Source organism: Myxocyprinus asiaticus, chromosome 10 (assembly GCF_019703515.2).
Source record: "Myxocyprinus asiaticus isolate MX2 ecotype Aquarium Trade chromosome 10, UBuf_Myxa_2, whole genome shotgun sequence".
NCBI lineage: Eukaryota > Metazoa > Chordata > Actinopteri > Cypriniformes > Catostomidae > Myxocyprinus > Myxocyprinus asiaticus.
In genome coordinates this window covers 14064035-14078431 of record NC_059353.1, presented here as the reverse complement: position 1 = coordinate 14078431, position 14397 = coordinate 14064035, and the positions used below count along the sequence as shown (strand labels likewise).

At 36.9% G+C, this 14397-nt stretch overlaps 1 protein-coding gene across 1 annotated transcript in view; it reads right to left on the bottom strand.

The window, feature by feature from the left end:
• The window catches only part of LOC127446786 (UDP-glucuronic acid decarboxylase 1-like), a 104271-nt gene that overhangs the window by 38476 nt on the left and 51398 nt on the right, over window positions 1-14397 (bottom strand). Inside the window, exons 8-9 of the mRNA XM_051707995.1 lie at window positions 12783-12842; window positions 10138-10259 (exon numbers count right to left, since the gene is read on the bottom strand). Coding sequence (XP_051563955.1) covers window positions 10138-10259; window positions 12783-12842 — 182 coding nt within the window. The remainder of the gene's footprint in view (window positions 1-10137; window positions 10260-12782; window positions 12843-14397) is intronic.

The following is a 14397-nucleotide window of genomic DNA, read 5'->3' as shown; positions in this document are numbered from 1 at the left end:
GAAGAAGCCATATGTGAACATGAAATGCCGCCGTCTTCTCTGGGCCAAAGCTCATTTAAAATGGACTGAGGCAAAGTGGAAAACTGTTCTGTGGTCAGACGAATTGAAATTTGAAATTCTTTTTGGAAACCATGTATGCCGCGTCTTCCAGACTACAGAGGAGAGGGACCATTCGGCTTGTTATCAGTGCTCGGTTCAAAACCTGCATCTCTGATTGTATGGGGGTGCATTAGTGCCTATGGAATTGGCAACTTGCACATCTGGAAAGGCACCATCAATGTTGAAAGGTATATACAGGTTTTAGAGCAACATATGCTTCCATCCAGATGATGTCTTTTTCAGGGAAGGCCTTGCATATTTCAGTAAGACAATGCTAAACCGCATACTGCATCTATTTCAACAGCATGGCTTCATAGTAGAAGAGTCCGGGTGCTGAACTGGCCTGCCTGCAGTCCAGACCTTTCACCAACTGAAAACATTTGGTGCATCATCAAATGAAAAATATGACACAGACGACCCAGGACTGTTGAGCAGCTAGAATCCTTTATCAGACACGAATGGGACAACATTCCTCTCCTAAAACTCCAGCAACTGGTCTCCTCAGTTCCCAAACGTATACGGACTGTTGTTAAAAGAAGAGGGGATGCAACACAGTGGTAAACATGGCCCTGTCCCAACTTTTTTGAGACGTGTTGCTGCCATCAAATTCAAAATTACCTTGTAATTTTTGAATGGTACATTTCCTCAGTTTAAACATTTGATATGTTTTCTATGTTCTATTGTGAATAAAATATGGGTTTATGAGATTTGCAAATCATTGCATTCTGTTTTGATTTACATTTTACACAGCATCCCAACTTTTTTGGAATTGGGGTTGTATTTTAAACTGCATTTTGAAAATTATTTCTTGACTAATATGTATGCAGTAATAATTATAATTATAATAGATGCATATTCATACTTTTAAATTTTTCCTTTTTCAATGAACTAGTAAATGCAATAAGATGATTAAAATGGTGGAACAAACCTAAAGACCCCAAAAAATTGCTTGACTATCACAGTTTTTCTTCCTGTGTTGATGTATTTCCAATTGAACCAGGAAGTTGGGTTTGGACATAGGCAATTTTGATACTGCTAGTCAGTGGCTGGTGGTATTAGGTATTTTCATTCTAGAGAGCATTTAATTGGACAAAAACTAGGGAGGCACAATATATTGGTGGCCGATATGTTATTGGCCGATAACCGGGAAAATCTAAATATTATTGTCACACCAATAACGGAATTAGCGCCGATATTATGCCTGTGGCTACTTTCCTTCAGACAGAGACTCGGGCAGTCTCAAGCGACAGCGCATACACTATGTATTTGACAGTGTTGCTCTGTGAGGATTATTTCAACATCTCTGCACCTTGTTACTTTGTTTTGGGTCTTTTTTTTTTCAGGATCATCTGCTGTAAGTAACAACATGACATTTCCCATATTTTGTTTATGTTTCATGAGGCAATAAACAAAAAGGCGACAAAAACGTATGTTATTTGAGGGCTAATTTTTGCATATTACTTCATGAAACGTGAACAGAATGTTGGAAATAGCACATCGTATTCCTGTAACTGCTGATCTCCTGGGATTTTCACACACAACAGTCTCTAGAATTTATTACGAACGGTGCCAAGAACAAAAAACAGTTCTGTGGACGGAAATGCCTTATTGATGAGAGAGGTCAACAAAGAATGGCCAGACTGGTTCAAACTGACAAAGTCTATGGTAACTCAGATAACCACTCTGTACAATTGTGGTGAGAAGAATAGCACGGGTTGACGCTGTTTTGGCAGCACGAGGGGGGCCTACACAATATTAGGCAGGTGGTTTTAATGTTGTGACTGATCGGTGTGTGTGTGTATATTTTATATATATATATATACACAGACACACACACACACACACACACACACACAAATACACAGTTGCAATCGAAATTATTCAACCCCCCCCCCCCCCAAGACAGTAAGGATTTACAAAGGTAAGCTTTTCTGATGACTTTTAAACTTTACATCTATATCAGTTGAGTGACACATTCAAAGTCATAGTGTGAATATATAACCTAATATTTCTAAATAGCAGGACTTTTTTTTAAATACAGCCATGTCATAATTATTTAACCCCTATTGCATGTAGCTGTTTCTTAAATATGTAAGGCTACACAAGTGATTGTTTTAAAACAAAATTAAGTCATCAATCTGCAATGGCACTTATTTAAGTTTTAAAATTTAAGTTTAGCGTTGTAAGCAAAAATGTATTTCTATGCAAAAAATGCAATTAAAAATAAGCTCAAAAGCTAATAGAGGAGATTACACAAGAAAGGTCATGGCTAAAAGTACATTTCCAAGGCACTTCAATTTCCAATAGACAAAGTTGGCAGCACCATTCATACATTTTTAAAATATGGTTAAACAGCAACCTTCTTGGGGTGTGGAAGAAAGCAAAACTTCACCAAAGGAAATGTCGACTTGAATATTCAAGAAGTAATTAGGAAAGACCTGTGGAGTCCTGGAAGAAAGTTTTATAGACGTATGACACAGCAGTAAGTCTGGAGTAAGATGACAAGGTGATGACAAGAACGACTCCATCCCCACAGTCAAGCATGGAGGTGGGTCAGTCCTGTTATGGGGGTGTTTTGTGCCTGCAGGAAACGGCTATCCTGACTATGTGACTGACACCATGGATTCTTTCAGGTATCAGGCCATTTTTGCATGAAAAATGTGATGCCTTCAGTGTGTAAATTGAAGCTCGGTGATCACTGGACTTTCCAGCATGACAATAACACCAAGGATACATCCAAGTTGTCCAAAATCTGGTTCAGGGATAGGTCGTGGAATGTCCTTAAATGGCCCTTTCAGTCCATCATTAATATCCCATTGCAAACCTTTGTTGGGATTTCAAGGAAGCAGTGGCAGCACAGAAACCAAAGAATGTCAATGAGCTGGAAGCTTTTGCTCAATTCTAATAGAGAGGTGTCCGAAGCCTGAGAACACTTACCTGAAACATTTATTTGCTGATATTAAGGATGAAGGATATTCCAAAATGATTGACTTTGGGGGCTGAATATTTTTGACATGACATTTGTGGAGAGAATTAGTTATTTTTTATTTTTAAATTTGGGTAAACTGAACTCTTTGTTCTCAAAATCACTCACAAATGTGTATTAAAAACTTACTTTGACTGTTTACTGAGGTTTTAGTTGATGTGTTTTAATTCACATCACCAGAATGTATTGCTGGTCAGGGGGGTTGAATAATTTTGATTGCAACTGTATATACACATTGCCTTGCAAAAGTATTCAGACCCCTGACCAATTATCTCATATTACTGAATTACAAATGGTGCAATGAAATTTCAATCTGTTTGATATTTTAAAACACTGGACCTCAAAATCAATTATTGTTAGGTGACATTGGTTTTATGTTGGGAAATATATATATAAAAAAATAAATAAATTAAAAAAACCTGAAATATCTTGCTTGCATATATATTCAACCCCTGTGCTGTGGAAGCTTCCAGGTTACACCGATGAAAGAAATTGCCCTTACGACGACACAATTACTTTAACATTGGCATCCACCTGTGAATCGTTAAAGTTGCAATCAGATTTTCTGGATAAAAAAACAAATGTTTATTTATTTATTTAGTAGTTTATTTAACAGGGACAATGGACAGTCAATGACTGCCCCAGAATTAGCTACGGAGCTAAATTTCATTTGTAGTCCCTGGGCAGAAAAAATTCATTACAAAAGCATCATTAAAACATTAGTCAATAGACAGCAGACAAAAACATAGCACCCAAAGTAAAAATACAGTACTAATAACAATACATAAATAATATTAAGCTACTAAATTAAAAACTGCTCAAAGTTATGATTACAAATTACCGGATTACAAATTATTCAATGTTTGCAAATTTGGCTTGTCTTTAACCATATTTTCAGATGTAACTTAAATTGTGCAAGAGTATGACATTGTCTTATGTTAGTTGGTAACGTATTCCACATATTGACAGCTCTTATAGAGAAAGCTGAACGACCAAAGTCTGTGGCCCTGTATTGCACTTCACAATCTCCTCTTAAAGAGGCTCTAATATGTCTTGTTTTCCAAGTGCAATGACACAAATTCTTTCAAAGGTGGTGGAGCGAAGTTGTTAATAATTTTATACATTAGGCAACAAATATTAAAATTAACAAAATGATCAAAATGAAAAAAATTATACTTCGTAATTATATGACAATGATATGTATTTGGTTTTTTATCAAATATTTTTAATGCCCGTTTGTATAAACTGTGTAAAAGTCTAAGGGTAGTTTTTCCTGCTTGTGACCATGATGTGATACAGTAAGAGAAATGAGAAAAAAAATAATCGAATGTAAAAATACTTTAGCAGCATCTACTGAAAGATGATTCCGTATACATTTTAAATTTCTTATGTTAAATGTAACTGCACGAACTACTTTTTTAATATGCTTTTCAAATGTCAAATGTGAGTCTAAAATAATTCCAAGGTATTTAAAATCTGGCACAATTTGTAATTTTGCACTAGTAACATTTTTTTTTATTTTTTATTTTTTAAACATACATGCTGTTTTCTGAAAGTTTCAAGACAGCACTGTGTAAGCCAATAAAAATTTTTTGTCATTGCAGATGATAACTTGAGCACCACCTGTTCACTAGCTTTGGGATGTACATAAATCACAGTATCGTCTGCATACATTTGAGTATGTACATCCGGACAGGCATGTGGAAGATCGTTCAAGTACAAACTGAAGAGTAGAGGCCCAAGTGTAAACCCCTGAGGGACCCCAGTTGAACAACCTCTTAAGGAGGGTATATATTTGTTTCAACCTGAGTGCACTGTTTTCTCGTAGTCAAATACGATTCAGTCTAAATATTATTGTCACACCGATTGTTGAAGGATCATTGGTCAGGCTGTGAATCTGAAAGAAAATGAAGACCAAAGAGCATTCCACAGAAGTTAGTGATAAAGTAATAAAAATGCATAGATTAGGGAAAGGGTACAAAATAATATCCAAATGTTTGGATATCCCAGTGAGCACAGTTGGATCAATAATCAGGAAGTGGTAGCTGCACCACACCACCCAGGCACTGCCAAGAAAAGGCCGTCCCTCAAAACTCAGCACTCTAACAAAAAGGAGACTTGTGAGAGAAGCCACACAGAGGCCAACAATCACTTTGAAGGAGCTACAGAGTTCGGTGGCTGGGCGTGGAGTAATGATGCACCAGTCAACCATATCAAGAGCACTGCATAACGCCGGCCTGTATGGGAGGGTGGCAAGAAAGAAGCCGTTACTCAAAAAGTACCATCTGAAAGCACGTCTGGAGTTTGCCAGAAAGCATGTGAGTGACCCAGCTGTGATGTGGGAGAAGGTTTTGTGGTCAGATGAGACCAAGAAAGAGCTTTTTGGCCAAAACTCAAAGTGCTATGTGTGGCGCAAACCTAACACTTCCTATGCCTCAAGACACACCATCCCTACAGTGAAGTATGGTGGTGGCAGCATCATGCTGTAGGGATGCTTCTCATTAGCAGGGACTGGGTATCTTGTTAGAATTGAAGGAAGAATGAATGGAGCAAATTATAGGGAAATACTGCAAGAGAACCTGCTTCAGTCTACTAAAAAACTGAAGCTTGGGAGGAAATTCGCCTTTCAGCATGACAATGATCCCAAGCACAAGGCCAAAGCAACATAGGAGTGGCACAAGAACAAAAAGATAAATGTCCTACAGTGACCAAGTCAAAGTCCTGACCTCAATCCTATTTGAAAATTGCAGTCCACAAGCGTCACCCAACCAATCTGAACAACCAGGAGCAAATCTGCCAAGAAGAATAGGCCAAAATCACTTCGTCACTGTGTGCAAAGCTGGTACATATGTACCCATAAAGACTTAAAGCAGTTATTGCAGCAAAAGGTGGCTATTACCAAATGTTAATGTGTGGGGGTTGAATACTTGTGCAAGATATTTCAGTTTTTTATTTTTCATAAAAATATTTCCCAACAAAAAAACAATGTCACCTTTCAATAATTGATTTTGAATTTGTGTTTTGAAATAAAATATCAATCAGAATGAAATTTCAGTGTACCATTTGTAATTCGGTAATATAAGAGAATTGGTCAGGGGTCTAAATATTTTTGCAAGGCACTGTACACACACACACACACACACACACATATATATATATATATATATATATATATAAAATGTGTAGCGCGGAGGAGGGCAGGGCCGGGCCAGAATGACACACACCCAGACCCCAATCAGCCTGATGAGGCGAGCGAGGGATAAAGGCAACCGGAGATGGCATTTAGAGAGAAAGAGAGAACTATGGGCAGCTGCCCTGGCTTTGTCTTGCTCTCATTTATCTCTTTTTTGCTTTCCTGCTCAGTGGGGTCTCTTCCTTTCCATATCCATCTGTCCATCTTCCTGTTTTCCCTCCTGTGTCTGAGGAAAGATCAGTGAGCTGGTGGAGATGCTTCATCCGTCCGTGCAGACTTCTCTACTCTTATTCTTATGCTCAACTTGACTTGAATCACTCTTCTATTCATGCACTTCCCTCCTTCCATATCAACTTTACTACTCTATTTAATGGATTGCTCTCAGCTTTTAGATTGCACACAGTGTAGTTTCTTCTCTGACCATCGCATTTCCACTCACTTCCAGTCATTTGAGATTTTGTGACTAATATATATATATATATATATATATATATATATATATATATATATATATATATATATTCTTGTTGCACTCTTATCTGTCTTGGATAATATTTTTCTGATGCAATTGAAACTTCGTGATGCAGCACTTTTTGTACTACTGTCTCCTTATGATGAATCATAAGTCACATTGGATAAAAGCATCTGCCAACTGAATAACATAACTGCATTCTACAACTCGGATATGTTCTTATTGGTGGTTATTGTGCCGCGTCGGACACACAAATAGCTTATCACTGGAATCTTATCACATTAAGACACGGTTTATGATCAACAAATTTATGATCCCAAATTTTCTCTCTTAATTTACTATCTTTGCTGTTAGTGCCATCTTATCAATTTGAATCCAAAAGATTTTGAAAAAAGCTAGATTAAACCAGACAAAAAACATCATATCCAAGGCCATGTCCAGAGTTTGAAACCCCCTTTTTAAATTTTCCATCATCGTTTTCCAAAGTATGTGTTTATTGAAAGCATTTTCAGAAGTTGAAAATGTTGTTCCATTGTGGACGAGAGACGTAAATGTCGCAAAATCAATGCATTTTCAAATAAAAAAGATTAGTGTGGAAGTGGCCCAAGTGTGATAGTTGGGTAAACAAACTTCTGCCTGCATTCTTGTCAATGAAGGGTTGTCAGTTTTGATAAATAAATTCTACCTTTATCGAACTTGACAATAAACTTCAACATAGTAAACTTTTTTAGATTGACACACCACTTTACTACTGTCTGTGCGTTACCTTTCATTTTAATGTACAAAAAGTATTTGATGTAAATATCGAGGTGATTCTCCAAGTTATACAGTCGATGATAAAAATGTTGCATTGGTGTTCATCTAAGTAACAACTCAAGTCTGCTATTTGTTTTCTGTGCACATTTGGTCACTAGTGAACAACTCTCCAATCATTCCACTCGAACCCCGTTAAAGATATTTAAACAAGTGGTGTCTGAGCCCCTTTCCCACCTAGAGCTCTGGTACTCCCCAAGGGGGACTTTCTGGAAAGACAACTTTTTAAAGAACTACATTCCGGAAGAGACTTTTCCCTCTTGCATTTAAACCTACAAAATACCCGTGACAACATAATATTGTGTCGACCATTTTTCTACTGATGTTGTTTGCACGTGTGATACAACATAGCAGCAACAACAACACTGATGGAGAATGACAGGATCAGAGATACACTTTTGTTAGGGCTGTTTTTCACAAACTGCATCAGCAGGTTATAATGGGTGTGTAAACCATGTGATGCTATGATGCTAAACTCATCATGTTTCTCAGGACTTTGTCCATCATACATGTGGACTACAAGTAGGAGCAAAAAATGTCCCTGTAAACGGCTAAAAGTAAATACAGTTCCTCATGTGTAAAAAGGCCCTTTCCCACCTACAGTCCTGATACTTTACCTTTAGTAACTTTCTAGATGAGAACTCTTACAAGGAACGGAACAGTCAAGGAGACTTTTCCCCAGTGGCCAAAAGTTAGCACTGTAGTGACGTCATCTAGTATCGACCATTTTTCTGACATGTTTGGAACGTGTTATTTAACAGTAACAGCAAGAACAACAACGAAATCAACAACACTGACGGAGGATGCCGGGATCGAAGTTACACTTTTTTTTAGGGCTGTTTTACACAAGCTCTGGCTGCATCCAAAAACGTAGGCAGCTGCCTAATCGATTAATGGTTTAAATGACAGCATTTTTGGATGAATGTAACACTAAAGTAAACTGAACAGTTTAAACAGCACCTTATTTCATCCTACCTCCTTATACAGCCCCCAAAGGCAGCATTTTCCCATTTTCGGACACAGTATGTTTCTTCAGGTTACAGTTTAAACTGGGCGTGTCAGAGCTGTGCATGTGGAGCTCTGTGTTGCTGCAGCCGGAGTGAGAGATGAGACGAGCGGTCAGACTACCACACAGCATGTGCTGAATTTAGTGGACAACATGTTGAAAGCACTATAAACCTATTATCAACCCAACATTTTACAATAAAGGCTTTTATGACTCAACATATATTACTGTTCTGAAATACTCACTCACTGACTTAAAAACATATGTCTTGATGCAAGTTACCAAACAGTAACAGGCACGCAATACTTCCCTCATGTTAACTAGATTTCATGACGGTTTAGTGTAGAGTAGAATTACCCACTCTCGATAAACATCTGATTATAAATATCCGTCATCCCAGCAAAAATTTTATGTAGTAATCCAGAGGTCACAGAAATGTACAAACAGTACAGATGCGATGAAAACTCAAAGCGTGTCTCCCGATGAAGTTACACACACATATATGTGAAATGGGTGATCCTCTTTGTATACTTTTTTTTTTTTTTTTCTGTTAAGGGAATTGTAAAATTAGTGCAATCCTCTGAGTAGCAGGCTAGCTGTTTACTAATGGCAGCTGTGGTATCCCCTCCTTTCTCAATGCTTTGTGTGTCATAGGTTTTTGACCAATCACAGGCTGGAGCTCCTCCCACAGTCTGCCACAGTCCCTATACGCCCCCAAAGCACCTACTCCGCAGTAGGAGCTAAATACAATATATTTTATGTATTTTAATGTTAGTATACAGTAGTTAAAGGCACCTATTATAAAGTGGGACCGAGGTTAATTCTCAGAAAAGGTCTAGCATCATTTGTATTTGGATGCCAGTTGATTTAATATTTTGTTATCTAAGGCAATGACATCAATACATTTTAAATGTGGCTTGAGTGTCCAAATACTTTTTGTGGCCTGTTGCATCTACTGTGGTTTAAATGTGGCCCTCTTGTCTTAAAAGTATGATGTAACAGAATGTGACTTAAAAAAGCCAGTTATTCCAACAGTGCAGATCTACTGTAAAGTAGAATGTCTACAAACCACCTCTAGATATTACTGTATGCTACGCCTCTGCAAAAGTACCTTTAACAGCAGCATATAAATACTAATAAATAAACTGAAAACACTGTTTGAGGCCAGCAATTCTGGTAATTGCTTGGTCCTGCACCACTATATTTGCTTCCTCATTAAAACGTATATATCCAGCCTTCCTGCTAGTGTCATATTTAAAATGTATGTTTTCTAATTAAATGCAGCCCCCTTAAATTCTTTGGCCAGTTCAAGAATAATTTATTTGATTTTATTTGATATATTTGAAAGAATTAAAAGAACAATTTCATGTCTATCCTTGTATTTTTCATCTGGTCGAGGTTGATAAGGGTTTTAGAAAGTAATTAGTAGTAAGTAATGCAATTACTTTTCAGACAGTAATTAGTACAGAAATCTAATTACACTGTAGAAGATATAATTAGTAGTTAGTAATTAATTACAATTTTAGAGTAACTTACCCAACACTGGATGAAAGTCACTTTTACTGTACCTGTTTCATGTAGGCGTAACACATGGTCTCAGCAACACGCTTTCCTTCATCATAACAGGCCCGTGGACCAATGGGGTTTACATGGCCCCAGTACTCCTCATTCTGGGGGTGCACCTCTGGGTCTAGTTTAAGACACAGACACACACATCTAAAACCCAATCCTGTATAAACACACATATTGCCAATATTCTACTGTAAAAAGGACAGTGGCCATTAAAGGGATAGATAGACAAAAACTAAATTGAATTGAATATAAATCAGTGCAATCAAATTGGAAAGGCAAACATTGGCATGGGAATGATTATTTACATCATACTAGAAAGTCAAATAAATGCACAATTTGCATCATTGATAATGTAGTCAAATGCATCTCTGCATTGTACTTTAAAAATATAATAATAAATATAATCGTACAGTCTGGTGGGAGGAAAATTATTTTGCTTCAATGTTCATGGTAAGCAAGTTTAGAGCAGTTGAATTGGTCTGTACATTTGAATTAGAACAGGGGTTCTAAATACAATTATTATTTATTTAATTTCTATACACAATTTACAACCATATTTAATAACAGCTACACAATGATCACTCTAAGGCTTTATAGATATAACAGTTTCATTTTTTGTTAATGCTTGATTTCCTGTAAAGCTTCTTTGAATGATGTGTGTTGTGAAAAGTGCTATACAAATAAAAATGATTGACTTGAATTTAGAATTCTCTAAATAAGCTCTACGCATGTATGGAAGGACTTGTGTGTGTTATTACAAATGTACATTCCATCTATCCACTGCAAAAGTTGCTTACACAGCAATGTTCTTGGCAATTTTTTAATTAAGCTAAAAGTCTGAAAGTAAAGGTTAAGGCCTCTACAGTGGAACTGATGGCATAGAAAATCTCTTGTGAAAACTGTTTCGGAGGAAAATCTCTGTCTTTCTCCTGAATGAATGACATGTGCCTGGCTAAAAGACACAGCAGAGAAGAGCAATAATGTACATGCGCAAAGGGGTCGAAAATGAGCTTCACAGATGATGGTTGAGAAGTACAAACAATGCATGCAGAGTCTTTGGATTCACAGTGTTACCCAAAGTTGAACATGAGAGAGCCCTCTGATCTCATCTGTCCACCCCATAACTGGTAAGATGGCAATAAGATGGTAATAAATGGTAAGATGGCCAGCTTCAATTCTCTCTCGATGCAATCATGGATGGAGATCTGTGAGCATTCCCAATCGAGCTCATTATCCGACCATCAAAATCTAAAAGATCAATTGTGGCTTCCTCTCTGTCAGTCTAATATAAATAAATAACCTCTCCTCAAAGAGATGTAGACAGGTCATGTTATTTTCTAGCATGCAAAACCATTGTATGTCACTGGAGATTTTCTGGTTCAAACAGGTTTGTTGTTTCAGACGCCTGAATGTGTGTGCTCTAAATATACAGCCCAATTCATCATGACCTCTCAGCAGTGCAATTAATGTTTAATGAAAGGCATTTCAAGTCTTTTGGAGTATTTCTTGTGGCTAAGGGCATTTGTTTTGTTTAGTGCATCACTAATGGATACACAGATGAGGAAAAAGAGGCCAAACAATGTTGAATTAACAGTTCCATAATACTATTGGATAAAGGAGATCTATTTTAACAAACAGCAAAAATTCTTGCCAATAACTGTTTAAAAAAAAATTAAAACAGCGCAAATCCTATAAAAATGTTTTGAGGGAATAGATTTTGATTGATAAATTGTAAACCTTTAAAAAAAGACCTACCGCGAGCTCCGACACTGTTAATGGTTTTTCTTCTGTTGAAGTCAACAGTCTGTACAATTTAAAATTAATTTTAAAAGAATTTATGTTAAATAGTGGAATTGAAAAACTACACTTTCCAAAAATCGTTTTTAATAGCGGAGGGGAAAATTCCACGAATCAGTTATTAAGTCAGTCTCATTACACTCTCAAACTACGTATTTGTATATATCTGAATATTTTGCAATAAACTTAAAATATATTGTTTCTACACTTATAATCAACAATTTTAAATCAATAGTTTTATAACTGACCATTCTTTTTATTTTGATTACGTCATACACCATGCTTCATGGGATTACAGTTAGTTCCCTCATTTAAAACTTCGTACCTTTGTCTTTTTGCCCGGTTTTCAAATACTGTTTAGGTTTAAATTTAAATTTGTTATGTGATTCACCTTGGAGTGGGTTGGGGTTCATGTCTTATAATTTTTTAGTAAATGATTTTATGAAATCCCTATGGACAAAATGAATAGGGAAAAATACTTTCAGAACCAAAAGAGCTAAAAAAAGTGGGTGGGCACTCTTTTGGTAGACATCTTCAGACTTCCTGTAGATTTTTCTTCTAATTGTCCATTAGGCTCCTTTATTGAGGAGTGGTGAAAGGATACTTGGTTAATGCACTGCACGTGACTGGTGTATAGTGTGTCATTTGGGACACAGCTAAAGACTTGACTAAGACTTGGCCTTTAAAGACTTTGCATAGACTCGTGACAAAAGACCTCACTTGGACTCTGTATCCGAGACCTGAGAACATCTCTCCCAGATTCTAAATGACTTTTCATAGGCTATACTTTCTTTTAACATCACTGTAAGCATTAAAATAGAGAGCTTTATGAATGTACACATACCTCCATATACTTCTGAAGTGGAGGCAAGGAGCAGGCGAGCTCCGACTCGCTTGGCTAAACCTGTGAATAGAAAGAGACATGAGAATATAATTTGTTAAATTGTATCTAACAAGGTAGAGTATGACTCTACCTGCATCTCCCATTGGGAGAGTCAGAAACAACAAAACTAGACATCAGTCAGAAAAAGCCAGCAAGGCTACAACAATCTAACCACACAGCCTCATTAAGATATCAGCCAAAGAATATTAATGAGCAACTGTCCTTCTCTTTCACAACTCAATGTTTGGATTAAGGTGTTACATTTTTATTATTGCTTTCTTATTAAGCATTTTGACTGGCTAGAAAAATATTCAGATAGTCGCTCTATTATTGCAGGATGGGCATAGCATGGACAATATAAATGATTATATGCACACTTATACATTTAGATTTGATTTGCCATTTTTGTACCTCACACAAACAGCTGGTTAGTGACCAAAGGCAGATTTTTAAAACAACAGGGATACTTTCTACAACTAAAGCTAAGATCAGTGAGGAATTTTTACTTCTGTCTGTCTGGTTCAGATGAAAGCAATCATCAGGTCCAGATGGAATCGGTAATATTTTTACATTTTCTGTGCTGATTTCGGGGGAAATATGTGGTATTCTGCAACAATGATTTAAACATAATAAAGATAAAACTATGAGGAAGTTAAAAGAAGGTAAGCAACACACAGACTAGAACTGTATAATGTGGAGTGGAGTGACACATTTCCCCTTCCAATTCAAAGCATTCCCTTATCAATCCACTTAAGCTCCACTCCAACTTTTCCATTTGCGTTTTCTCCTCGATCCACCCTCATTAGTGAGAGAAACCCTGCTCAAAGTGATCCTGGAGCAAAAGAAAACACAGGTGCACTCTGACTTCAAAAAACCTGCTTCTGCTCGAGGCAAAAATCAAACTCTTCTTTCATTCTGCACCTCTCACATACTCTGGTCTAGAACACCACAAACAGTGGAGTGATACAAAAACTTTATGAATGACAAGCATTCCAATTCTGCAGATATCTGAAGAATTTCCATTTGTAGTTATATATTTAATTGCAGAGGTGACATGGAAGATGGTTCATTTAATGTCAACACAGAAATGACAGCTCAGGAAACCTCAATCACCAAACCATCTATATTACAGCTATTTGCTATTGTACTTACAGACAGTGGACGTCTGACTGAAAAGCGCAAAGAAACTGAACAGAGAATGACTGAAAGGAGCTAACCTTTTCAAATTGAAAGCCACAAAATCAAACTGAACTAAATGGTTTTTACCCATGTGGCAATTTCTGGCTTTACTTCCACAGTTCCATTACTAAAACCAGGGGCTGTGTTATACCTTATTGATTGGTATACAGAACTGTAAAGCGTTGTTAGTTTGTCAGTTTAAACATGTTTCATAATTGCAGGTAAGGCCAAGTCCACAAAAATGCATTTTCGTTTGACACTGATTTTGCTACATTTATGACACTCATCCACACTACTATGCTCTCCATAACCACATACTTTGGAAAATGGTGACATTAGGACCTCAAAAAAAGAGGTTTCCATCTTAAATGGATTTGTATGGAACATGGTCTAAAAC